The sequence below is a fragment of the Ictidomys tridecemlineatus genome, chromosome 13, assembly GCF_052094955.1.
Source record: "Ictidomys tridecemlineatus isolate mIctTri1 chromosome 13, mIctTri1.hap1, whole genome shotgun sequence".
NCBI lineage: Eukaryota > Metazoa > Chordata > Mammalia > Rodentia > Sciuridae > Ictidomys > Ictidomys tridecemlineatus.
This window is the reverse complement of record NC_135489.1, coordinates 12634896-12661545: the sequence shown is the minus strand read 5'-3', so window position 1 is coordinate 12661545 and position 26650 is coordinate 12634896. Positions and strand designations below refer to the sequence as shown.

General features: G+C 37.4%; 1 protein-coding gene across 1 annotated transcript in view; it reads right to left on the bottom strand.

The window, feature by feature from the left end:
* The window catches only part of Vps4b (vacuolar protein sorting 4 homolog B), a 35069-nt gene extending 9541 nt beyond the window's left edge, over window positions 1-25528 (bottom strand). The window contains exons 1-7 of the mRNA XM_005323008.4: window positions 25234-25528; window positions 13870-13981; window positions 12216-12372; window positions 9027-9094; window positions 5264-5383; window positions 2339-2495; window positions 1699-1847 (exon numbers count right to left, since the gene is read on the bottom strand). Of these exons, the coding sequence (XP_005323065.1) occupies window positions 1699-1847; window positions 2339-2495; window positions 5264-5383; window positions 9027-9094; window positions 12216-12372; window positions 13870-13981; window positions 25234-25260 (790 nt within the window). The 5' untranslated portion in view covers window positions 25261-25528. The remainder of the gene's footprint in view (window positions 1-1698; window positions 1848-2338; window positions 2496-5263; window positions 5384-9026; window positions 9095-12215; window positions 12373-13869; window positions 13982-25233) is intronic.
* Between the last annotated feature and the right edge of the window lie 1122 nt (window positions 25529-26650).

Here is a 26650-nt window from a genome sequence, read left to right as displayed (position 1 = left end):
TGCAAATGCCATGATTTTATTCTCTTTTATTGCTGAGTAATATTCCATTGTGTATATATGCCACATTTTTTTTTATCCATTCCTCTACTGAAGGGCCTCTAGGTTGGTTCCACAGTTTAGCTATTGTGAACTGTGCTGCTATAAACATTGATGTGGCTGTGTCCCTGTAGTTTGCCTTTTTTAAGTCCTTTGGGTATAGACTGAGGAGAGGGATATCTGGGTCAAATGGTGGTTCCATTCCCAATTTTCCAAGAAATCTCCATACTGCTTTCCATATTGGTTGCACCAATTTGCAGTCCCACCAGCAGTGTGTGAGTGTACCTTTTTCCCCATATCCTTGCCAATACTTATTGTTGTCTATATTCATAATAGCTGCCATTCTGACTGGAGTGAGATGAAATCTTAGAGTAGTTTTGATTTGCAGTTCTCTAAATGTTAGTGATGATGAACATTTTTTCATATATTTGTTGACTGATTGTATATCATCTTCTGAGAAGTGTCTGTTCAGATCTTTGGCCCATTTATTGTTGGGTTATTCATATTTTGGTGTTTAACTTTTTGAGTTCTTTATACACCCTAGAGATTAGTGCTCTATCTGATGTGTGAGGGGTAAAGATTTGCTCCCAAGATACAAGCTCTCTATTCACCTCACAGATTCTTTTTTTTTTTTCTTTTAAGAGAGAGAGAGAGAGAGAGAGAGAGAGAGAGAGAGAGAGAGAGAGAGAGAGAGAAGGAGGGAGGGAGGGAGGGAGGGGGGGAGGATGAGAATTTTTAAAAAATATTTATTTTTAGTTTTTGATGGACACAACATCTTTCTTTGTATGTGGTGCTGAGGCTCGAACCTGGGCCACACGCATGCCAGGCGAGCACACTACCACTTGAGCCACATCCCCAGCCCCAGATTGTTTCTTCTGCTGAGAAGAAACTTTTTAGTTTGAGTCCATCTCATTTATTGATTCTTGATTTTAATTCTTGTGTCAAAGGAGTCTTATTAGGAAGTTAGGCCTAATCCCACATGATGGAGATTAGGGCCTACCTACTTTTTCTTCTATTAGACACAGGGTCTCTGCCAGACCTTAAACTATACTATAGAGTAATAGTAACAAAAACAGCATGGTATTGGCACCAAAACAGACTGGTAGACCAATGGTACTGAATAGAAGATAGAGAGACTAACCTACAAAATTATAATTATCTTATATTAGACAAAGATGCCAAAAACATTCATTGGAGAAAAGATAGCCTCTTCAACAAATGGTGCTGGGAAAACTGGAAATCCATATATAACAAAATAAAATTAAACCCCTATCTCTCACCATGCACAAAACTCAAGGGCTGGGATTGTGGCTCAGTGGTAGAGCACTTGCCTAGCATGTGCAGGGCCCTGGGTTCAATCCTCAGCACCACATAAATGGGACAAAGACTTAGGCATTTATATTCTTTCCAAAATATTTCCTTGACTGATATTGTTCCTGGTATAAGTGTATACATTATTATCTGGTATTTCAATTAACTGAGTCCTATAAGATAATTACAACTGGTTAAAAATTATGTATGCATAGGAAAACAATCAGAATGAAACATGGCATAAAGAAAGAATGTTAGAAAGAAGAAATTCTACTTAAATTTATTGCCCACTGTTGTTCTAATAATGGTTATATAATAGACAGAAGCTATTTTGAAAATCAGCATTACTACCTTGCATTTGAACCAGGAACTCAGTCTTAATTCTTCGTGCAGCTTCACTTTCATTTTCACTTCTTGAACCGCAGAGAGAGTCAATTTCATCGATGAAAATAATAGAAGGCTTGTTCTCTCTGGCAAGCTGGAATAAGTTCTTAACTAGTCTAAAAACAAAAATTTTCAGAATCTAAAAAACTAATATGAGACTAAAGCAAAGCAATATACCAATGCTACAAGAATGCAATAGCTAGATAATTCATTTTACAATTTTTACTAATGCACTTTTTCCGATAATTCTTAATTATGGAATGATGCATTATGGGACTAACTCTTTTTCTGTTGGAGGGGGAACAGGGGATCCAACTCAGGGGTATTCAACCATTAAGCCACATCCCCAACCCTATTTTGTATTTTATTTAGAGATGGGGTCTCACTGAGTTGCTTAGTGCCTCGTTTTTGCTGTGGCTGGCACTGAACTTGCAATCCTCCTGACTCAGCCTCCCCAGTGGCTGGGATTACAGGCATGTGCCACTGTGCCCAGCTGACCACTACATTATGTTGCTTCTCTGAATATCTACTAATGATATAATTTTACAGATTAATATAGTAACTAAGAGGCAAAGAAAAAACTAAAAAAACTTGATTTACTACTTACTTTTCACTTTCACCTAGCCACTTAGAAACAAGGTCAGAGGAAGATATTGAAAAAAATGTTGAGTTGTTTGCTTCTGTTGCTACAGCTTTGGCTAAATAGGATTTTCCTGTTCCAGGTGGGCCAAATAATAGGATTCCTCTCCAAGGGGTCCTTTTGCCTAAAATTTGATTAGAAAAATAATGTGAGAATTCCAAGACCGTTACTCAGTTACTATAGACAATACTCATACTGAAGAATGATGTGAAAAGGTTTTCACTCTAAACTTGTAAGCATAAAAAGGTATTTTAAAATAAATCAATCTGACGTAAGTGTGTCCTAAATGCATTTGCTTTTTCTAGAGACTACTTTGTCAAAAGTGTATTTACACTAATATAAACCTAGTAAGAATGTCATTTGATTGCTCATTCATTTGACCAATACGTACTGAAAATCAGCATGTGCAAGACAGAAGGATCTCTACCTATGCAGGCTTCAAGTCTAGTGGGGAAAAGAGTCCGGCTAGAGGTCATTTTCTGACTATCTGCTGTGTGCACTGCTCAGCACCTAGATATTGCAGGAAACTGCATCCATAAAGGAAGGGCAGCTGGAAAGAATTTTTTAAAAATATGTATGACCTTTGGAGGAATGAACCTAACAGTTTAGATGATTTCAAAGTTTTGCTGAATTTTTGAATCCATAGGGAAGATAAGGTAGGTATTATAACTGGTGGTTGGAGAATGATATGGGAGCTCTAATTTTAAATCTAGTTTCGTTACAATGTAACAAGGGAACAAATCAATCTTTGTGCCTCAATTTTGCTAATAAGAAATTACAATGCTGCCTAAAGTAAATCAAGCTGTTATAGCTGGCAATAAAATATCAAATACACATTAAAATACTACTAGGTATACAAACGTGGATGGACACACAGTGTCTACCAGAATGATGTGTAGATCACTAACAAAATGTAAACATTATTTGGGAGGATGAGGTGGAAGAATAACAAGTTCAAGGCCAGCCTTGACAACTTAGTGACACCCTTTCTCTAAAAAAAAAAACCCAATAGGACTAGGGATATAGCACAGCAGTAAGATATCCCTGGGCTCAATCTCAGCATTAAAAACAAAACCCCCTAAATATTATTATCTTTGTTGTTATAAAAAACTTAGTTTTTACTTGAATTCTATTTTCCTTTTTTTTTTTTTTTGGTGGTTCTGGGAATAAACCCCGGGGTGCTTTATCATTGAGCTACACCCTCAGCCCTTTTTATTTATTTTGAGACAGGGTCTCACTAAATTATGGAGGCTGGTCTCAAACTTGTGATCTTCCTGCCTCAGACTCCTGAGTTGCTGGAGTTATAGACATGCGCCACCACGCCAGGTTTCCTCTTTTCAATATAAGAAAATTAGTCAAGTGTTCCCTGACCAGAGCACAAATACCACTGATATCAGATGAAATACTGCAGAGTGGTATACAAATACTTTTTAAATATAGTTGTCTTTTTAATGTGTTAGATACTTTTTTTTCATTTATAGTAGACAGAAACGTCTTTAATGTTACTCAGCAAAAGTAAGTAAGGTGATTTAGAGTTCAAATACAGACAAAGTAGTCTATACTGTTAAAAGTCAAGAGAGACTGCTGACCTCTGGAGAGGACAGAAGCAGAGGGCAAACACTGAGCTACTGACAATATTAACATTTCTCATGCTGGGAATGAGTACATAGGCATACTAACTTTGTCATAATTAAAGAAGCTGAACACTTACGGGTTCCTGCATGTCTCTCTGTATTTATGCCATACTTTAATAAAAAGCTTGTTCTAAAAAGTGAGCAATTTAAAAAAAATATTTTAAAAATAATAATGATACACATACATGGAAAAATTCATGAAGATGATACACAAATGACTCACATTTGGGCAACACTGGCAAAGTAACATAACAGAAAATGACTTCAACCACATTTTTGTACCTTTATAGCACTATGTTGCCAACTTATACTGTGTGTCTCGTGTTCCTGAAGTTAGGCTGTAAGGTGCACCCCGAAGCTAGGTGGACAACGCGAGGCCCACAGGTGCTTTGCTTTCTTCATCACTGCTCTATGCGACTTCACTGTCTGGACCTGTTCAGTTTGAGGCCAACATCACAGATTTGCTTTCTATATAAACCAGCTTGTTTTCAAAAGGAAACACCTCTGCTAGACGTTGGACTGTGGGTGTAGCCATATCATAGACACAGGTCATCAGTCACAAAAGGGATGATCTGAAGGCAAGGTTAGCACAGACAGGGCACTGACTGCCTGAGCCAGAGCTTGAGTTTTCTCCAGATGGTGGCTAAGCAACACTCTGATAATGAATTGTCCCTTTGTCCCTAGAGGATATGTACTTCACCTGAAGCTGTGAAGTTAATTCTTCACTTTTTAAGAAATGGAAATACTCTTTAAAAACTAAAGCATGACTATTGCAAAAAATTCAGATGAAAGACAAAACAAAATGTAAAAATCATCTATAATTTTACCTCATTAGCAAACATAAAGTCAACCACTTCTTAGCATACCCATTTATTTAATAAACAAGGAACCATACTATATGCATTTTATAACTTGTTTTTTGATCTTATAGATGTAGACATCCTTCAATTAATTATAGTACAGGTTTAAATTTATTAACAGATATACACTATATTTTAGTGAATTGTACTCCACTGAATGTTAGTAATTTGCCTTTTGCCCTATTGATTGATATATAGGTTGTTCTGCTTAAGCATAGTTACATATAAGAAATAAAACATCTTTGTGTATAGATGTATCACTGACTTATAACTATCAGAATTTAAGATAAAAATTCATGATATGGTGACAAGAATTCACAATGTTTTTTATACTTTAGTCACTAATGCCTTCTTTTAAAAAAAATCGCCAGATAAAATTTAATTAAAAGTCATCTCACCTGTAAAAAGATGAGGAAATTTAATCGGCAATATCACAGCCTCTTTAAGTGCTTCTTTTGCTCCTTCAAGACCAGCAACATCACTCCAATTCACATTTGGTCGCTCTATAACAATGGCACCTACAAAATTATGTCATCTTTAAATTAATCTCATCAAAGCTGGAAAATAGCATGAAATAATGTTAAAGGAAATGTATTATGTATCTGTCTGGAAAAGTTCTGTGTACTAAAAACTATAAAATCATTTACTCAATGTCATAAACTAAAAAGAAAAAGATTTAAAATATTATTTCAGGAAAAAAGATCCAAAAAAATATTATACTATGAAATTTATCAGCAAACCATTAAATTAAAAGATGGGAAAAAAACTTCATCTATGAAAGAATGTCATGACTCTTTAAAAATGGAATGAAGAAGTAGTAACTGTTGGGAGTAGTCAGCAGGAGTAAGGAACCTGGGTAAGTGGCTAGATAACCTAGGGTAGGACACTTATCTACTTCTGCTTCCTTATTTGTTGAAATAATACTACCTGCCCAACTTAGGTTAGTGTAACCTAAAATTCTTAGGTTAGTGTAAGAATCAAGTGACAATGAATATTAAGAGTGTTTGGAAAAGCACCCAACACCACATAAAGTGGTTATAATATTTGACTACATTAATTCTGGAGCATCAAATGTACTTGGTTCAATGGGGGTTGATTTACTATTTCTCGTGAACCAAAAGAGAAGTGATCTAATGTTCTCTTCAACCACAGAGACAAAAATACACTTAATAACTTTAACTGAAGACACACAGAAGGGAGAAGGAAAGGAGGACAGAAAGGAATGGAATGGAAGCAGAAGTGGATGATGGAAAAGAGAATGTGTATCTTTATAGATCCACAGTACTTTCCTGAGATTTCACATGTGGCTTCTAAATAGACCTAGTTATAATTTTTGTAAATTAACAAAGTTACTTGAATAATTTTATTTGCTGAATGCAATATATTTAAAAGCCATAGCAACTGTTGCAGGAAGACTCCAAGAAGACCTTTTAATACAGTTTACTGGCAAAATTTTCTAGTTATCTTTCATCAAAAGCTTTTCCAATTTTCTAGTTTATAGAAATTGCTCAACTCTACACTTTTTACTAAGCAGCCTGTTCTAAGATGACATATAATTGTTTTAAGTATAAGAAAACACTATCACACAATTTACTGGTTAGGGAATTAGTTTCATAAGTCATTTCTGCTTGTTAGAAAATATTAACTATTATTCTAAGACCATTTGGCAACTTTTCTAATTATGAAAATCTTTGTCGGACTAAAATTAAATGAAATCATAAATACTTTTGCATATAAAGCTTCACTTTTTCTTTCATGCTCCACTAAGATTAGTAATTCCACAGAAGAAAATACCTACATCATATAATAAGATTTTATGTTATACAAAAGCAAATTTACTTTATATATGTGAATCATCTAGCTAACTAAGATTTTGTGCAATTTTAAAAGTATGAAAAGCTTACTTTCACATTTAATTAATACCTTTGTCCTCAAAATTAAAGGTGACTTTAGAATGTTTACTGATGAAAACTTATATATCAAAAGTTAATGGTTTGTAAAACTAAAAAGGGGAGGACTGGGGTTGTAGCTCAGCGGTAGAGTGCTTGCCTTGCATGTGTGAGACTCTGGATTCAATCCTCAGTACCACATAAAAATAAATAAGCAAAATAAAGGTATTGTGTCCATCTGCAACTAAAAAAAAAACCTTAAAAGGGGAGGTGGGATTAATTGAAGAATATAAATAATTGAATGTACCTTATTACATAAATTTATCCAATCTTTGATTATATTATGCATACATCAAAACATTATTCAACCTCAAAAGTCAATAAATATCTAAGTTAGGTAACAAAAATCATAAGCCTGTTTTTAATTCTGACAACCATATATTACACATAATATCATAATTTAAAGCAGAAACATAAGATTTATTTCAGGAAAAAGAAGATGATTCAGAAAAAGGATATTATACTATAAAATCCCTTACCAAATCATTAAATTAAAATGTGGCAAAAACTTTATACATTATAAATGAAAGGCCGAGGCTCCTTTCTTATTTTATTTCATCCTGACATTCCAAATAAATTTCCTCATTCACATGTTTTAACCATTTGTATTTTTTTTCACATCTCTCATGCTTATAACTGTCAGAGATTTTACAGAAATATCTATTAAAAAGTGGTTACATCTTTTAAAATATTTTTTTAGTTGTAGATGGACACAATATCTTTATCTATTTTTTCCTAGTGCTGAGGATCAAACCCAGTGCCTCACATGTGTGAGGCAGGTGCTCTACCATTGAGCTACAGCTACAATCTTTTTTAGATTTTCTCTTGTGAGGGGCAGGGGGCCAGGGAGTAGAGGGGAAACTAAATCAAAACCAATAAAGCAGAAAGAAAAAACTGTCTTGCTTTACAACTGAAATAAGGTCACATGTCACAGAACACTGGACAACCTAATAAATGCTAACATGCAGTGTACACAGCACAGCTTCAGGCAGTGGGATGCACAGTGGATTCTCTCTCCATAAAGCTGTCCTCATCAACTGTTCTGCTTTCAAGGTACTATCCTAAGTGTTCTCCAACACATCTTGCTGGAATGTGTAAGACAGAAACATGGGCAAAATGGAGATTAGTACAGCAAGGCTAAAAGTCTGGTTAAGCTAGGTATATTCACTATTCAATAACCAAGGCTGAGCCGGCATCATGAAAGTTATTCGCTGTCATTTATTCTATTTCAAAAGATTCAAACAAACAAATACATACTACCAACAATTGGGCTTAAAATTAAATTTGGAAAAAAACATTAACTAACATATCAAAGAACAATCACATTTTAGCAGTTTAGAAGGCCAACAATTAAATAGATGCCTTTTTACATACACAATGCTACCATTTATCAAGTCCCTAAATTTTGTCATATAAAATATTATGATGTATTTGCGGTCATTTATTTTCCTTCCATGAAAAGAAAATATTATAAATTTCCATTTTAGAGATGGGGACCCTGACTCAGAGGTTAGGAAACTTTCCCACAATTAGAGAGCTTTTAAGTGATCAAGTTTGAGGTAGAATTCAGATCTGAACCTACTTTCTTTCCATTATGCCACGGTACTTCACTACAGAATGGAATGAAATGGGCTTATTTAGGTGTGGCATGTAAAACAGTTAAGACAGAAATATACAGATACATGTAAATAGGATCAATGAAAAGCAGATGAGGAAGAGCAAGTAGGAAACACAAAATAAACCATCTTCAAATCAGCCAAAGAAATGGCAATAAAAACCAATTGTAATTCCTAATTCTTTCTTTTCCTCTGACAATAGCAAAATTTTAATGCCTTCAAATTTTGTAGTGTGCTAATATTATAAATACTATCTTCTCTACAAGGGGGCAAATGAAAAAGAATAAGTTGATTGATAGCCTTTTAAAGGCAGATATAAAAACAAGCAATATTTTTATTCCATGGGGAAAAAAAAAACTATATCAAACCACTGAGGGCAAACCATATAAAAAACACTTTAAACAAAGCCAACATGTGATAACTGGGAACACCGTTATCACATGTTAAAGACAGTTATTCAATTCTTTATAGCTTATAAATGACAGTTTAACCTCATTTAAATATAGAGGGAAAGGGAAAAAAACAATTAAAATACACAAATTCACCATGAGTCTTTTCAAGAAGACAGTAAGTTTAATAATAAAATCTAAAGCAACCTTGAAGTTGATTCTGTAGTTTCTTTTTTTCAGGATCATCAGATTCTCCTTCCCCATCACTGTCATTCCTAATAAAAAGAATTTAATACATTCAAATGACCACTCATTTCCATCAAATAATGTAAAAATGAAGAAATAATAACCTGAAATATTTGCAACTTAAATGGCAAAATAAGACATTCACATTTAAAGTTATGTTTATTTTATTACTCTTAATATTATATTAAATAAGAGGCAGGTATATTATCAATTAAGAGGGAGGCATAAATAGGGAAGGAACAAAAAGACTACAATGAAGTCAAGAACTATCTCCAAATTTCCATGATATACTTATGTATGTATGAATTATAAATGCATGCTCCACACATTATTCCACAAAGAATTTAAGATATATTACAGAGAAGGAATTGCAAATAACAATAAAACATCAGGACCAGGCAAAATATGACTTGGAACAAGAATTAGTTCTAGGGAGAAAAAATCCAGAATACTAATTATCTAAGGTACAAGATCTATGACCCTTAGTCTAAGAATTACAAAGAATGAGTGAGGTTTCTTGATGAAAATTAACTGAACCCAAAGAACAATGAGCAACTCAGCAGTTCACATATAGTAATTTAAAATGACTTTTTATCTTATTTTTTTGTACTGAGGATTGAACCCAGGAGTATTTAACTGCAGAACCACATCCCCAGCCCTTTTTATTTTTTTATTTTGAGACAGTGCCTTGCTAATTTGCTAAGGCTGGCTTTGAACCTGTGACCCTCCTGTCAGCCTCCGGAGCTCCTGAGATTACAGGTGTGCTCCACACCTGGTCTGGCAACTTAAATTATAGCAATTAGTATATGATAGAACACATTGCAACCTTTAAAAATGATGTTGAAGAAATAGTTTGTCAGAAAGATATTCCTGATACAATGTTGAGTGAAAAAGTCACAAAATAAAAAACAGGGCAAAAAATATATATATTTTTTTCAATACTGGGGATTGAACCCAGGGGAATCTACCACTGCACTACATTCCCAACCCTTTTCATTATTTTATTTTAAGACAGGATCTTGCTCTGTTTCCCAGGTTGGTCTCAAACTTGCAATCCTCCTGCCTCGGCCTCCCAAGTAGTTGGTATTATAGGCATGTGCCACCACACTCATCTGGCATTATCACATTTTAAAAAATATAAAGGAAATGAAAATTCTGACAGGTTTTATGCCAAAATGGGATTGCCTTGGTTAGGTAGGGTTATGGGTGAGATAGGAATGATTCACGCAACTCTCACTTCAACCACCCTCATCATGCTTTCTACTGTAAAGGTTGTACTTATTTAAAAAACTGCCCTTTGTAGGCTCCCTTATAGGTAGGGTTCCACATGAGACCCAAGTTCCTCTAAAAAGGTGGAAGTTGCTTCCATGGAGACCAAATCTTCAGACGGAAGCACTGGTTTTACTGAGGAAGTGTGGCAGAGGTCTTACTGTGTGCTTCCAAGCCTTGGCAGCACTTGGCAGGAAACTGGCAGCAGTGGGATCTGAACATGACGTATCTACATACACATGAATTCATAACTACATGTCCTCACATGGCATAATGGGTACCTCTCCTAGTGATATGGCATCTATGCTTTATTCTCAGACTCTCAGATTTCTATAAGGCAATAGCCAGCAACAAATCCCTTTTTGTTTAAATTAGCCAAAGTGAGTCCTGCTGTTTATTATAGGATAAAAACTGGCACCCCTCAATAACCAGTACAGGAGAGATGATTACAGGGTCTTCAAACAAGACTGGAAGAGCCTCAATAGACAGAGGAAGACAAAATATTTCTGTAGGCAAGAGAGTCTCAGTCAGAGTTGGAGGCTCTGGGCACTGAATTTTTCCCAGTATTTTGATTTCAAGTTGGAGTTCCTGCCTTACATCAATGCTCATTCACGTAAAAAACACCAAGTAAAAACTCAATAATTCCCAAAATGAAATCATGATCTGAGTTTTGTTATGTTAATACTGTGGATGCAGAAGATAAAATATTCTCCAGTGTCACAGAAAATTCCTGCCCTGATTCCCTAACCATATCTTCAACGGAGAATATAAAACTTTAAACCTCCAATTTCCTGTTATGGAGTTTGAAACAGCCAATCAGGTTTAGTTCTTATATCCTCATGTTCTTCAAAATGGTCTACATCAGAAGCCACAAAGTCTCTAAAAGCACTGTTACTTTCATTCCTTGTAACTGCAGGGATTATCTAGGGACCCGTGCCACTACGAACATCAACTGTATGATATCCTCTAAAGCTCACCAAAATCTTGCTGCTTTCACCCCAATCAGTCCCAATCATCCCAGCAAAGAGCATTCTTCTCCTAAGAGTGTGTCACCTAGAACCACTTCTGGCATCAATCAGCAAAATAGTCAAAAAGGATATGGTTAGAAAGATGTTCCACCTGCTTAGCACAGAGCTAGGCATTCATATATTACATGTCAAATAAATAAATTCTGTCTCTATAAGTGATGTATTTCCTGTCTAGGAAGATATTCCAAAAATGGGTTTCAAAGTTTATAAATTATATAATTTGTACATGGATTTTAATTTATAATTTTGTAATTTATAAAATGGGTTATAATTTATAATTAGTTTCAATTTTATAAATTATGTTATTGTTTTCACAGTGACAAATTTAATAGAAATTTAAGCAAATACAATGCAAATTCACATCAAAAAACTTTGCCTAAGATATCCAAACGATTATTTATATTACTGAAGTTATCTTTCTTTTTGTCCACATGGTCAAAGATTTAACTCACACGTCACTCCTATAACTTTAACGCTCAATATATACATGATGGTCAGAGGGTATTCCAAGCCATTCCATGCCATTTTTACAAATGTCTTCCCCTATCACTAGCAAGTGGTCATGGAGGGTCACCTTAGGTGATGTATCATCCCTTAAACCAGGGGTCAGGAAACATTTATCTCTGAAGGACCAAACAGTAAATATTCCAGGTTTTGCAGCCACAGTATCTATTGCAAAAACTCCACTCTGTTTTTACAGTATCAGAGCAGCCTTGGAGGACAACATGTAAAGCAATGGGCGAGGCTGTGTCCCAACAAAACTTTTACTGATAGAAACAGGCAACAAAAGAAATGTATTTCACAGAGGAAAAGTTAAAAGACACAGTGGAATCCAACACTCTGAAATACATACCCCTTCTCATCAGCTGGACTTGGCTGTCCCTCTTTTACTGGCTTCTGTGGTTTTTTCTCCTTCTTCTTCAGATATTCCTTCAGTTTCTCTGCTCTATCTAGATATTCTGTACACTTTGCCCTAATACTCTGCTTGGCTTTATCACCCTGTGCTTCATCTGTTGAAGGGAATGAGATTTTCATTAGTATTCTGTACAGAAATATTTTAAAACTCTTAAGACATATTCCTTTAAACAAAGGAATTCTACATTGGGGGAGAGGGAAAAGATCATCTCTAACTCACTGTTAATCAATGATTATCAATTCTTTTCTATTTTTTCCCCCCAAAGGGTTGGAGACAAACAATGAATTTGATACAAAAAAGAACTGAGCAAGACAACAGGAATTTTAAGTTAAGAAATAAGAAATTATTTGATATTATATAGGTTACATTTTGAAAATAGTTAAAGCTGCTTGTCTCACACAAAACCAATTGTAAGAAAAACAATGTGAATGTAGAACAGCAGTTAGAGGTTGGGGGTATGTGGATAAAGGGGAGTTAAATTTGCTCAGTGCATACTGTTATGTGTGTATTAAAGTATCACAATGAACCCCATTAGAGGTGTAATTTATTCATGTTGGGCTAGGGATACAGCTCATTAGGTAGAGTGCTTGCCTCACATGCACAAGGCACTGGGTTCAATCCCTAGCACCACACACACAAAAAAAATTCATTCATGTTAATAAAAAATAAAAGATAAACAGAAGTGAAACAGTATTAGCTATTTCCATTAATGTCTATGTAAGTTTTATTTCAAAGAGTATACAAAGTGATGGAAATTTCATATATTATATGTACCAACAACATAGTAATTTTACTACATAACAGAATGTCAGGGCTATTTTCAAAAGTCTACTTCAGCAATACATGTGATACAAGGAATTGCCCCCATACAGCTTGTGTATTATGTTCTTAGTTTCACTTTAATTGGGCATAAGCCCTCTTGATTAAATAGGGAAGCTCAAAAGACAACCTTGATGTATATAACTGCATTAGGTGTAAGGTCCATAAGAGCAGTGTTTTTTTTTTTTTTTTAAAGATCTTTTCTGATATTGACACAATATCTTTACTTTATTTATTTTCATGTGGTGCTGAGGATCAAATCCAGTGCCTCACATGTGCAAGGCAAGTGCTCTGCCGCTGAGCTACAACCCCAGCCCCTGAGCGGTGGTTTTTACCCACTTTTCTCTCATCATTGTATCTCTTGTGCCCAGAAGAATGCTTGGCACATGATCAACGTGCAATACGAGGTTGTTAAATAAAAGAATACAATGTTTCCCAACCTTTTTAAAAAACAATTATTTCCAAGCATATGCTTACAGAGTAAATTCAGATTATATATAATTTGGGCATACTATAATTAAAATAAAAAGCTGTTTCCATTGAATATGGACATTTTAAGATGTTTGTGTAAACAAAGTAAAAACTATGATAGCTGTAACTTTTGATAGTTAAGTCTGAGTGCTTAATAGTTACTAGAAAGAAAGTAGAATTTGTTTGGGGGGGGCAAATGCATGGTTCAAAATTTTCTGGTTTGTATTTCAATTTTTATAAATGAAATAGAGTAATTTTTTCCTTTGCATGTTTGTAAATAAAAAAATAACTTTTAGCTTACATTTAATTACATGGAGAAAATACTGTACAGCATGTTGATAAAGTTGAAGAGCTTCCTCATAATTCCCAGCTTTGTCTTCTTGTGCTGCTTTGCTAGCAAGATCTATTGCTTTCTGTTTGAGATGAAAAATAATAACATCAAACATAAATAAAAGTTTGAAGTTAATAATTTTGAAATATTATTATTATTTTTGGTAGTGCCAAAATACCAGGGCCTTTCATATGCTAGGCAAACAATCTACTACTTAGTTACATCTCTGCCTAATTTTTAAAATTTATTTATTAATTTATTTATTTGTTGTTTTTAGATAATCATGACGGTAGAGTTATTTTGACATTTATACATATATGGGGTACAACACATTACAGTTTTGATCCCATTGTGGTTGAATATGTTATAGAGTTACACTGGATGTATATTCATATATGAGTATAGGAAAGTTATGTCCGATTCATTCTGTCTTTCCTATTCCTGTCCCCTTTCCCTTCCTTTCATGTCCTTGTTATGGGTTAGCATCCACATGAGAACATTTGATCTTTGTTTTTTTGGAATTTACTTATTTCGCTTAGCATGACATTCTCTAGTTGTATCCACTTACTGGTAATTGCCATAATTTCATTCTTCTTTGAGTAATATTTCATTGTGTATATGTGTCACATTTTCTTTATCCATTCATCTGCTGAAGGGCACCTATGTTAGTTCACGGTTCACAGTTCACAGTTTGGCTATTGTGAACTGAGTTGCTATAAACACTGATGTGACTGCCTCACTATAGTATGCTGATTTGGGTATATGCTGGGGAGTGGGATAACTGCAGCACACAGTGGTTCCATTCCAAGTTTTCTGAGGAATCGCCATACTGCTTTCCAAAGTGGTAGCACCTATTTGCAGTCCCACCAGCAACGTATGCATGAACCTTTTTCCCTACACCTTTGCCAACATTTATTTTTGCTTGTATTCTTGATAATTGCCATTCTGACTGGAGTGAAATGGAATCTCAGTATAGTTTTAATTTGCATTTCTCTAATGTTGAACATTTTTTCATATATTTTTTTACCATTTGTATTTCTTCTTCTGTGAAGTGTCTGTTCAGTTTCTTATCCCATTTACTGAATGCATTATTTGTTTTTTTGGTGTTAAAGTTTTTTGAGTTCTTTATATATCCTAGAGACGAGTGCTCTATCTGAGGTGCAAGTGGTAAAGATTTTCTCCCATTCTATAGGCTCTCTGTACATATTCTTTTTTTTTAATCTTATTTTTTAGTTGTAGTTGGACACAATAGCTTTATTCATTTATTTTTATGTGGTGTTGAGGATTGAACCCAGGGTCTTGCATGTGTGAGGTGAGCGCTCTACTGCTGAGCCACAACACCAGCCCACTCTGTACATATTCTTGATTGTTTCCTTTGCTTTTCAGTTTGATGCCATCCCATTTACTGATTCTTGATTTTAATTCTTGCACTTTAGGAGTCTTATTGAGGAAGTCTGTTCCTGAGCCGATATGATAGAGTTGGGCCTACTTTTTCTTCTAGAAGGTGCAGGGTCTCTGATTAAGTCTTTGATTCACTTTGAGTTTTGTGCAGGGTGAGTTCCAGGGCTTCAATTTCAATCTACTATATATGGATTTCCAGTATTCCTAGCATCGTTTGTTGAAAAGGCTATCTTTTCTCCAATGTATGTTTATAGTGCCTTTGTCTAGTTATGAGATAACTGTATTTATGTGGATAGCCTGTGTGTCTTCTATTCTGTTCTATATTTTTTTGCCAATACCATGCCGTTTTTGCTACTATAGCTCTGCAGTATAATTTAAGGTCTGGTATTATGATGCCTTCTGCATTACTTTTCTTGTTAAGGAGCTTTGGCAATTCTGGGCCTCTTATTTTTCTATTTCTAAAAAAATCTCTTTAAGGAAATTCTTAAAAATTAAGTGCCACCATTTAGAGCATACAGAAACAGGAGAAATTTAATTGGCTAAAACTCCTTCAGAAGTAACTGTGCAATGAAATATCAAAGCTTTTAACCCAGTACTGAACCTAAACATTTACCGGGCAAAGACATTAAACATAAGAATTCTTAAAAAAAAAAAAATGTGGAAACTTAAACTTTTAACAGCAAAAGGATGCCACACAGCAATTTAGTAAAGCCCTAAGTAACATACACAGAATACTAAAGGATTATTAAGAGCATTAAATGAAGAAACATCTGTAATATCATGGCAAGTGTTTCTGATGGGTGTTTTAAAAAGCGGGACACAAACTTTGTATATGCAGTAAAAGTTCAACTATGTGCAACAGCAGCAAAAAATAAAATGACAAAGAAAAAAGATGGGAAAAATTTAACAGAGCTTATTTTTGATGAGTAAGACTTTATGGATTTTTCATTTTCTACTTTTCCACATCTTCTAAAATATCCATTATGAACATGAACTACCTTTATAATATTAAATTTTTTAAAAACCCTATGAGAAATAATCTGTATAAATGTATCCAAGTGAATCTTGAAAATGATACAAAAGTCAATGACAGAATGACAGGTTTTTAGTTTCTCTCATTGGGGACCAAAACCAGGGGCTGCCACAGCTAGTCAAATGTTCTACTATCAGGACAGGCTTTTAAAGAAATAGTGATGGAGCAAATGGACACCCATAAGGGGTAGGGAGAAGCTTTGACTTCAACCTATCACTTTCTACAAAAATTAACTCAAAAGACATCATAGACTTAGATATAAAACATGAAATCATAAAACTTTTAGAAAAAACAGACAGCCATCAGGGTCTAAGGGTTAGGTGAGTGCTTCTTGGATTTGATATCAAAAGTACAATGTACAGAAGGAAAAAAATAATAAACTGGACCTTGTCAAACAAACACTTTTGTTTTCTAATCGACCCTGCTAAAAGGATGAAAAGATAAGCTACAGACTGAGAGAAACATTTGCAAAACATCTGATAAGGGACTAGTATATAGACTACCTTAAGGTCTCTGAAAAAAAACAACAGTTAAGAAAGAATCCAATCAGAAAATGGGCAAAAGACATGAACAGACATTTCACCAAAGAGAGTATTATGGCAAATAACTACATGAAAATATGCTTAACATTATTAACAAGTTCAGAAATGCAAGTTCAAGCCTTAATGAAACATAATTATACATGTTAGAATAACTAAAATAAAGCCAGGCACTATGGCGCATGTCTATAATCCCAGCAGGAGGCTGATGCAGGAGGACTGTGAGTTCAAACCCAGCCTCAGCAATTTAGTGAGGCCCTAAGTAACTCAGTTAGATCCTGTCTCTAAATAAATACAAAAAATAGCTGGAAATGTGGCTCAGTGGTTAAGTGGCCCTGATTTCAATCCCTGGTACCAAAAAAAAAAAAAAGAAAAGAAAAAAAAGAAAGAAAAGTAGCTAAGATAAAAAATAGTAACAACATCAAACACTGGTGAAGATGCAGATAACTGGATCACCACTCATACTTTGCTGGGGGATATAAAGTGGTACAGCCATTCTGGGAAATTGGTTGTTTCTATTCGGTCTACACAACTAAAAATGTGGGCAGCTGAGCAAAGTGAAAGAATTTCCAAAGTGCCCCTGGGCAATCAGGTACCTCTAGGGTTTCTGCTCAAAGGAATTTTTACTTTTACTCCCTAGAGCCTGAGAGGGTGTGGTCTTGCCAATTCCTAGGATGCCCATAAGCCACGTTTCTTATTGTCTCTGCTTAAAGTATTTAGCATTTCTTTAGTGTCTGTATTATCCACTTTTACTCATACTTTTCTGGCCAAACTGCAAGTTTTTCAAGTCTTTCTGCTCTGCTTTCCACTCCTGATTATCACAGTAAACTTGGCTAAAACCCGCCAGCAAAATCTGTGCCACTGGCTGAATGGTGTGCTGAATAGAAATTTTTTCTGCCTAATTTATTAGTCCATCACCTTTGAATTCAGCCTCATAGAAAGTCTCAGAACAAGGGAAAAATCTAGACAAATTTTTTTTGCTACAATGTAACAACAACAACAACAAAAAACCCCACTAAAAATGCAATTACCATTTGAAAAAGGGCTCTTGGGTCTTTATCCCAGAGAAACTGAGATTTATGTCCACAAAAAAAACCAAAAACCTGTACATGAACATTAACGGTTTCATTCATGGTTAAACAAACCATGGTAGATCAATATCATGAAGTACTACTATGACTACTGTTACACCTAGCTTAGATGAATCTTGAGGAAATCATGCTGACTAAAAAACACCAATCCCAAAAGATTGTATGCTATGATTCCATTTATATAAACCTCTCAAAAAATGACAAAATTAGAGACTGGGAACAGGTTAATTGGTCAGGTGTTAAGGTTTAGACATGCGATGTCTCTCTAAGCTCCTGTGCTAATGCAAAATGTTCAGAGGTGAAATTATTAGATTATCAGAGCTGTGACCTCATCAGTCCATCCAAGTTTCAATGGATTAATTGGGCGGTAATAGGTAGGGTATAGCCAGAGCAGTAGATGGGTCACTGGGGGCATCCCCTGGAAAGGTTCACTGCCCCTGGATGGGAAATAGAGGGGATTAAGTGTCCCCTCTTTCTCTGCTTCCTGGCTGTCATGAACAGAGCAGCACTCCTCCACTACACCCTTCCACCATGATCTGCCTTAGCTTCGCCCAGACCCATGGACTAGGTCAACCATGGGTTAAACCTCTGGAACCATGAGCCAAATAAACTTTTCCTTCTCTAAGTTGTTCTTGTTGGGTATTTTGATCACAGCTACAAAAACTGACTAACATCAGAGAACAGGGATGGTGGGTGGGAAAGACAGAGATGATGGTGGTCATAAAAGAGCAACATGATGGAACCTTACAGATGGAACTTTTCTCTATCTCAACTGTGGTGGATACAAAAACCCACACTGTAACAAAGTGCACACAAATACATACAAATACTAGTCCAAGTAAGGAAATGTGAGTAAGAATTGCAGAATGTCTCCATGTCAATATCCTGGTAGGGATATTGTACTAGTTTGACAAGATGTAACTGGGTAAAGGGTACACTGGATCTCTGTATTGTTTTTACAACTAACTGCATGTCAATCTACAATTATCTCAAAAATTTTCATTAAAAACTATCTAACTTTTAAAAATATGCACAAACATATATGAATAACAAGCATGATTTATTAAAATATTCCAACTAAGTTAATTTAGGTAGTGAAACTATATTATTCAACAGAGGACTCAACAAAAAAGAAAATGATCATCCAAACTATTCCCAGAACAATCATGTGTAAGACTATTACATTCTGAAGCAGCTGCTCATGGATGGGATACAGAGGGGATTGTCAATGGGAGAACAGGTCTCCTACTGGGGCACGCTTCTTTTGTCCAGAAATAAGAGGGAAAAAATGGTACTGTTTTATAAATGATAAAATGTTGTAGTTGCATGTTTCATAGTCCAAATAGGTAAATTTTCAAGTTTTGTAAGTTAGACACGATGTAAGAAGTGAAGCTTGGCATGTGGTCAACTGTTGCTTTGGAGAAACTGGTCACATAAGAATGTATCCCAAAGACTCTGTAGTAAAGCCACACAGCAGAAATAAATTCTTTCTTATTTTCACGATAATTTTCTTATTTTGAAAGGCTATGTCACTTACTTCCTTAGCCACTTGTTTCCCCTCATTCACAGTCAGCTCTTATTGTGGTGTCACAGTCAGATACCACATTGACATTTGTTAAAGCAAAACTCTTTCCATACATATATATTTTTTCTTTCTTTCTTTTTTTTCCTTTTTCTTGGGACAGTCTTCTTGTGTTGCCCAGGCTAATCTTGGGCTTGTGCATCCAAGTGATCCTCCAGCCTCAACCTCCTGAATAACTGGGATTATAGGAATCAGTCATCACATCCAGCTTAAAGTGAAATTCTTATGGTTGGTATTTAAGCTTCAAACACTGTACAATTACTTAGATGAAGCTATTCTTTCTCCAATGATGAAAATGTCTGTAACCGTCTGATATGGAAGCCACCAGGCACATATGGCTGAGCCCTGTGGCTCATGTGACTGAAGAGTGAATTTTTATTTAAATAGCCACTTGTTATGTACTGAATAGCATATGCTAAACTTTTAAGACTCTTTCTCCTTATAAATGCCCCCATTTCACCCTTGGTTTTGTTAGCATTCTGCATTTAAAACAAAATTAACTATGTCATTAGTATGATTAAGGAGAGCTAATGATTCTTTCAGAATATAATCCTTACCATCTCTGTTGTTATAACCCTGGTTCAATCCACAATCACATCTATCAAAACTACACCTAGCCTAGGAGGCAATCAGCCTGCCTTCACCCTTGTATTCTAAAGTACACATAGCAACCGCTGATGGCTTCCTACTGTAAATAATGAAATTCAAATGCTGCAGCATCATCTACAGGGCCTCACAGGGCCATGGCCCCAGCTATGTTTGGATCTTAGCTATAACCCTCTAGACCTCCCCTTCACTCAGGCAGCCTGGGCACTACAGACCTCTCTTAGAACACTCCAGTCCTAGTTCAGCTGGCAGATTCAGAGAGCCCTCCCTAATCTGCATAGCAGAGGCTGTATTCCACCCATGCTTCCAGCTTTCCCCTCATTCCTGCACTCCCTTACCCACCATCACTGTATTTACCTGTGTATTCACTCACAGGCCTTCTCCTTTACTAATTAAGCTCTGTGAGGACAGAGCCTCACTTGGAGCTTCCGAGCCTCAGAACAGTGCTGGCAGAAGGTAGGTACTCAAATTGCTGAATGAGTGAAAAAAATCTCCCTCCCTTTGGTTATTCTGTCTCTTGTTATCTCTAACAATTTCTCTACACTGAATATTTCTGAAAGCACACAAATAGCCCTCCTTCAAAATGCCTCCTTCGAAACACACCCTTCAGCTTAATTCTTTTTCTCTGCTACCTTTCAGAGCCCAAATCTCATGGGGTTAGCCTCTATTCTCTTCCCCACTGATACGGTTGTGAGGTGCCCCTCTAAAGCTCACATGTGAGACAATGCAAGAAAGTTTGGAGGAATGATTGGATTATATCCCTAGCCTAATCAGTGAGTTAATTCTTGATGGGACTAACTAAAGTGGTAGGGTGTGGCTGGAGGATGAGGAAATTGGGCATGGTTTGGGGTATATATTTGTATCTGGAGAGTGAAGTTTCTCTCTCTGCTTCTTGATTACCATGATGTGAGCTGCTTCCCTCTGCCACACACCCCTCCATGATACTCAGCCTCATCCTGAACGCGAGAAATGGAGCCAGCCTTCTATGGACTAAGACTTCTGAAACTGTGGGCTCTCAACTTTCCTTCCTCTATAGTTGTTCTGGTCAGATCCTTTAGTCACAGCAGCAAAAAAGCTGAATAAGACACCCTCATCACATGAATAAAACTGCTCAGATCAAGGCTATGGTGTCAGACCCAAAGACAAGCTCTGGCTTCATCCTGACTTGACTGTATTCCATAAAGTTTCTCATTTCCTTCTTGACTATCTTCTACTGATACCCAAGCCCCATTTTCCTGATTTTCTTGTACCTCTCCAGCAGCTTCTCTGTTGATCATCCTCCTGGCATGTGATGAAATATGTTCCTCTGTGTTTGCGATGGGACTCACTTGTTTACTCCCTCCTTAAGTAAGATGTCTCAATGATTTAACACCGATAATCTTTAGGCTGACTATCAAATTTATTCCATCTTAAAACACAGTTGTTCACATTGCTCCTAAGTTTAAAATTCATCCAAATGTTTACCTGTACGCATAAGTGGGTTTTGCTTCTGTGATTTTTTTTTTTTTGTGGCTTGGTTATCCCCCTGGAATGTAACCTCCATAAGGACAGGAGTTACTTATGTCTGTTGTCTTCACTTTTGCATGAGTCTGGCACAGAGGGATGGCAAAAAACAGTGACTTCACTACCCCATGGTCAGTCATGGTCCAGTCAATCAATATGAAAGAATCAAGATAGGGAACATCTGGGACTGTCCTTTTCAGGTTAGGAGCCTATGGTGTATTTACCTTAGAAAACCCTGGGAAATGGTAAATTCTACAATTACATGTCTCAGAAGAAAAAATGTCCCGTTCCTTGTCTGACAATACTAATGCTTTCTCTATGCTCCAGAACCCATCCCCCCTCCACTCTGACATTTACTCCATCAGAGATATGCCACTCTACTATTCTCCTTTTTTTTTGGGGGGGGGGGGTTTAGGTCTCTCCTCTGCAGAAAAATGTTTAAATCTTACCTCAGACTAACATCTACAGAATTCAAATAACCAACTCTCTTCAGTCCCTAGATTTCTCTTTACCGACTCTCTTACCATCTCTTCACCTCCACAGCAAAATCCCAAAGAGTACCCCAGGTTCATCGGGTTTCTTGATATCCTGTTCCTTCCACAGCAATGTGTTCTGCCTGCTGATTCTCAAGGCTCGTGCAGAACACCAGAACAAACACCTAACAGTGTCTCCTGACTGACCATCACACCATTCACCCTGGTCTAGAGTCTTTCAGGCTCCCTTTGCTCTTTCCTTAAACCTCAACAACCCAGAGTTTCTGCCTTACTCCTTGTTTTTTCTTATTCTGTAAGCTCTCCAAGATGGGATTCCCTATGTCCACAACCTCTGCTACCATCTTTATGCTAATAACTCCCCAATGCTCACTGAGCATTTTTCTTGGATAGTCCCCACAAGCACTTCAAATTCTGCAAGTTCAGAACTAAATTTATTTTTGCATCTCCCTAAACGTACCCCTCTTTTTGTATTCCCAGAACCAACTCTTACCCTTTCAAGATATCTAATCCAGAAATCTGGGAGAAATCCCATATTCCTCCTCCCTCCTCACTTTTTTACTATAGATATAAGATTATTCTCCTTTGATCAAGCCTTTCTTCTTTATTCGAATAAGTACAACACTAATCTGGTCAGTTACTATGTCCCATCACACAGGCCTCTGCCTTCTAACTGGTTTCTGTGCACCAGGCTTGCTTCCAGTCATGTTTACTCCACCCCCACATACAAATGATAGTTTGATTCTAAATCAAAAGTATGAGCATGCTACTCCATGGTTTGAAACTGTTCTATGACTCCCCATGGATGAGGACCAACCATTTGTATGTGGCACACAAGGCTCCTCATGATATGGCATACCTCCTCAGGCCTGTGCCTCCGACCTTGCACACTGAATTCCCATCATACTAACTACTGGCACAACCCCAATGGACTTCAGTGGCATGCCTCTGTATGCATACATTGTACTCTATACTCTCTCTTGTGACATTCCAGCTTCTTGAGAACTTGTCCTCCTGCTGTAAAGCCTTCCCAATATCCTTAAGATGGCTCAGCCTACATTACTTAATAGATTCCCACTGTCTCCTGTACATTTTTCCAAAGATCACACTGTATCTTAAGCCACTTAATATGTCTGTTTTCACATAAGCTATGAAAGGTCACCAATGATAGATAGATAGATATGTTTTACAATTTCCCAGGACTTAGTACATGCATGGCAGAGTAGACATAATAAATATTTAGGAACTGAGTCAACTTGGAAGTTTTATTTCATATTGTATTACCTGCAGTTTCCTCCAACCTCTGCAAAGTTTATTACACTACTGAGTGCATAGTTGTTTTTTTATCTCCTTGGGAAAGCATCCAAGGAGTCAGAATTTTGCAGTGAAAAAGCCAGGCTTGTAAGTAGACAGATCTGGATTAAAAAAAACCTTAATACTAATTAACCAGTTACTTAACTAAAACTAATTAATTAATTACATCTTTGGGCACACAAACCTTAATAAGCTTAGGTTTCTAATACTGTGAAACTGGAATAATATTTACCTGGAATATTATTCCATTATTACATGAGATCACATCAAACATACAGAAGATGATTACAGTTGTGTTTTCTATGATCACATCACCTCCTCTGTGAAGCATTCCTCATTTGATCTCAGAAGAGTAAGATATGCTCTTCCACACTACATTTCCACATTAACCTATGATTCTATTATAGTATCATAAAATTATTTCATAATTTTGATTTTTAGTTGTGTACACTCCCTGTAGTATCTGGCTACAGGGATTTCTGTCTCATTCAGTGGGAGAGTTCTTCATTGTTTGACTCTTCTGCATCCAAATTTCCTAGGTTAGAAGGTCGAAAGGCTAACTGAGAAAGCACACCTGAACCAACACCTAATAAAACTACTCAACATCCTTCCTGTTTATCACTAGTAACTATACCTTCAGTGAATGTCAATCTCTAGCTGATTCACTAGAGAACATCCAACAAACAACCTTTATGCACTTTATTCTTTATTCTAAGAAATGAGTCATAGTTCCAATTGCAACGTTTTATGAAAAAAATATAAAACATTTATTTTCATATTTTTAAGGAAGATTTTCAAGAAAAGAGCTGCAAACCAGTCTCCCCTTGCTTTTATTTATTTATTTATTGGTAAAAACTTGATCTCTGTTTAAAATAGGTCTACCGTGAGTGGTCTTTGCTCAGGACCAATTATTTCGAGTAAAGAAGTTCTTTTCTATTTGACATCTGTAACAGTCGATCGATATTGCTGTTTGATAAACTAGTGTAAATCCAAGACAGATATTCAATATAGATATTTCATGCTATTCTGTTGTCCCAAACTGACCTTTTAGGCTGGAAATCCTGGAGGCTAAGCCACATTCCAAACCCTACTGAAATCACAGATCCTTTGAAGATGGAAGGCACCCTTACAGAATTTTTGTTTTCTCAAAGAATTCCATTCCGTAAAGCACTAACGACTGAATCTACAATTTTAGTAGCCCATCATTTATGTACATAACACTGTGCTCATTACCTTGGGCCTGGAGAAGTGGAGCCACAAAGGTTTAAAAATACTTCCTGATCTTACATTCTGCCATTTGGGAGCGTGCACATAAACACATACGTTCAATGAATTATGTAAGTTGGCTCTAGCCACAGCTTCCAGGGCCGTTCTCATTTTTCTACTCACGTCAAACAAACTCAAAAAGAAGGGCTTTGCTTTATAAGAAAGTAAGAGAGAGCCACATCCTAGTTTGAACTGGTCCAAGTAGTGCTTTGCAAAAATCATGCTTTTACTTTCTTCCTGGCAGTTATTGGAGAGACCTGCCCAGCTTGCTTCGAGGCTGTTTTGTCTCGTCTTTTAAAGCTCCAACCAACTCAGGAGTCTCCCACAGCCCGCGGCCGGGGACCCCCGGGTGGCAGAGCTTCCAGGGTCCCACCAGCGGCTCCCCGGCGCCCCGCCCCTGCCCGGCCAGGGCGCGGCCGCTTCCTCCCTCCTCCTCGCCCCAACCCCACCGCTCGCGCCGCCCCTCGGCTCCGGCTCTCGGAAAGGGGCGGGAGAGGAAAAGGGATACCTGAAGGTTGGCCCCAGCTGATGCCATGGCGGGGATCCAAAGTGGCTCTCTGAGGAGTGACGCGGGGCGAGAAGCGCCAACAGGGGCGAAGCCCGTGTAACAGCCGCAAACTTCGAGAAGCTGGGGCTCTCGGATCCAGAACAGCCGCCTCAGTTCGGGAACGAGCAAAACAACCCTCCACACTCCTCGCCGCCGGACCCTCCTCACGATACTTCCGCAATCCCGAGCCCCCTGCGGGCTATGAACACACCTCCGACCGGAGCACGTCCGCTTTCGTCATCAGCACGCGCTCTCTCTAGTCACACGGTACGCGTCTCACTGCAGCCCGGGCCCTCGCGAGACGGGGAGAGGCAGCCCTGAAGCCGGATCGAGTCTGGCGGAAGTCAGGCGTGGCGCAGGCGCACTGCGACTCAGGCCTTCGGGCTGGCTGGCGTCCGATAGAGCCGGAGAAGCGGCAGCGCGGGTTAGGTCTTTTTCTTCTTTCCTTTTTTTTTTTTTTTTTCCTTCTCCCACCCCATATTCTTCAACTTTACGATGAGTTTTTGGCTCATCTGACTCCTTTCTCGCCTTGCCACTCCGTGACGTCTGTGCGAAAAAGGCATCTCCAAGACCTCCGGGGACTTTGGTCCGGAGTGTTTTCCTCGCTCCCATCGTTGCCTCGTCTGAAATGGGGCGCGCGTGGTACGCTCCTCCGGGCGACGGGGGACGCAGAGGTGATGGGCAGCAGCTAGAGGACAGGCGACTTTGCCCCAGTTACTGGTCGACCCCACAGAGCCGCTTCAGCGTGTCGCTCGAGGAAGCCGCGGCGATGATTGGTATAAATAGGGCATTTCGGCCGCTGCCCTGGAGCTTACCGCGTGGTGGGAGGCCGGCTCTGAACCTGTCTTGCAGAATGTCACCTGTACCGGTTATATGTACAAGGGAAGTTGTGTGAGCACCTTGATGAGAGATTAATGGCAGAACTGCAATAAAGCCGTTTCCCGGCCTCTCAATTACACAGATCCCTCCTTTCTGTTTATGGTTAGGTTTCTCAAAGGAAAGCAAAATAGTTGTAATCACTCTGTCATTTTATTTCCTTCTCTTTCCTTATTTTTTTTGGTAATCATCTGGCGTGTCCTAAATAAGTACTCACCTCCCCTTTTTAGTTGGTGTGATCACCAATCCTTGAAATCTCTCTTTTATAACTTCTTTATATAACTTCCCTATACCCCTTAGTATTTCCCAGTTCTACTCCTCAATACAGAATTTTCTGTCTGCCCATAGCTTCTCTCAATACAGTCTGCCCTTCTTACCCTCTTCCTGTGTTTCATCTGTCAATCAACTAGAAATGGCTTCAATCTAAATCTCTAGGCCTAGCGTGTGGCCTGCTCAGCATTAACATTGCCTTTTAGAGATGGGGAGTGGTGGTGGTGTTTGT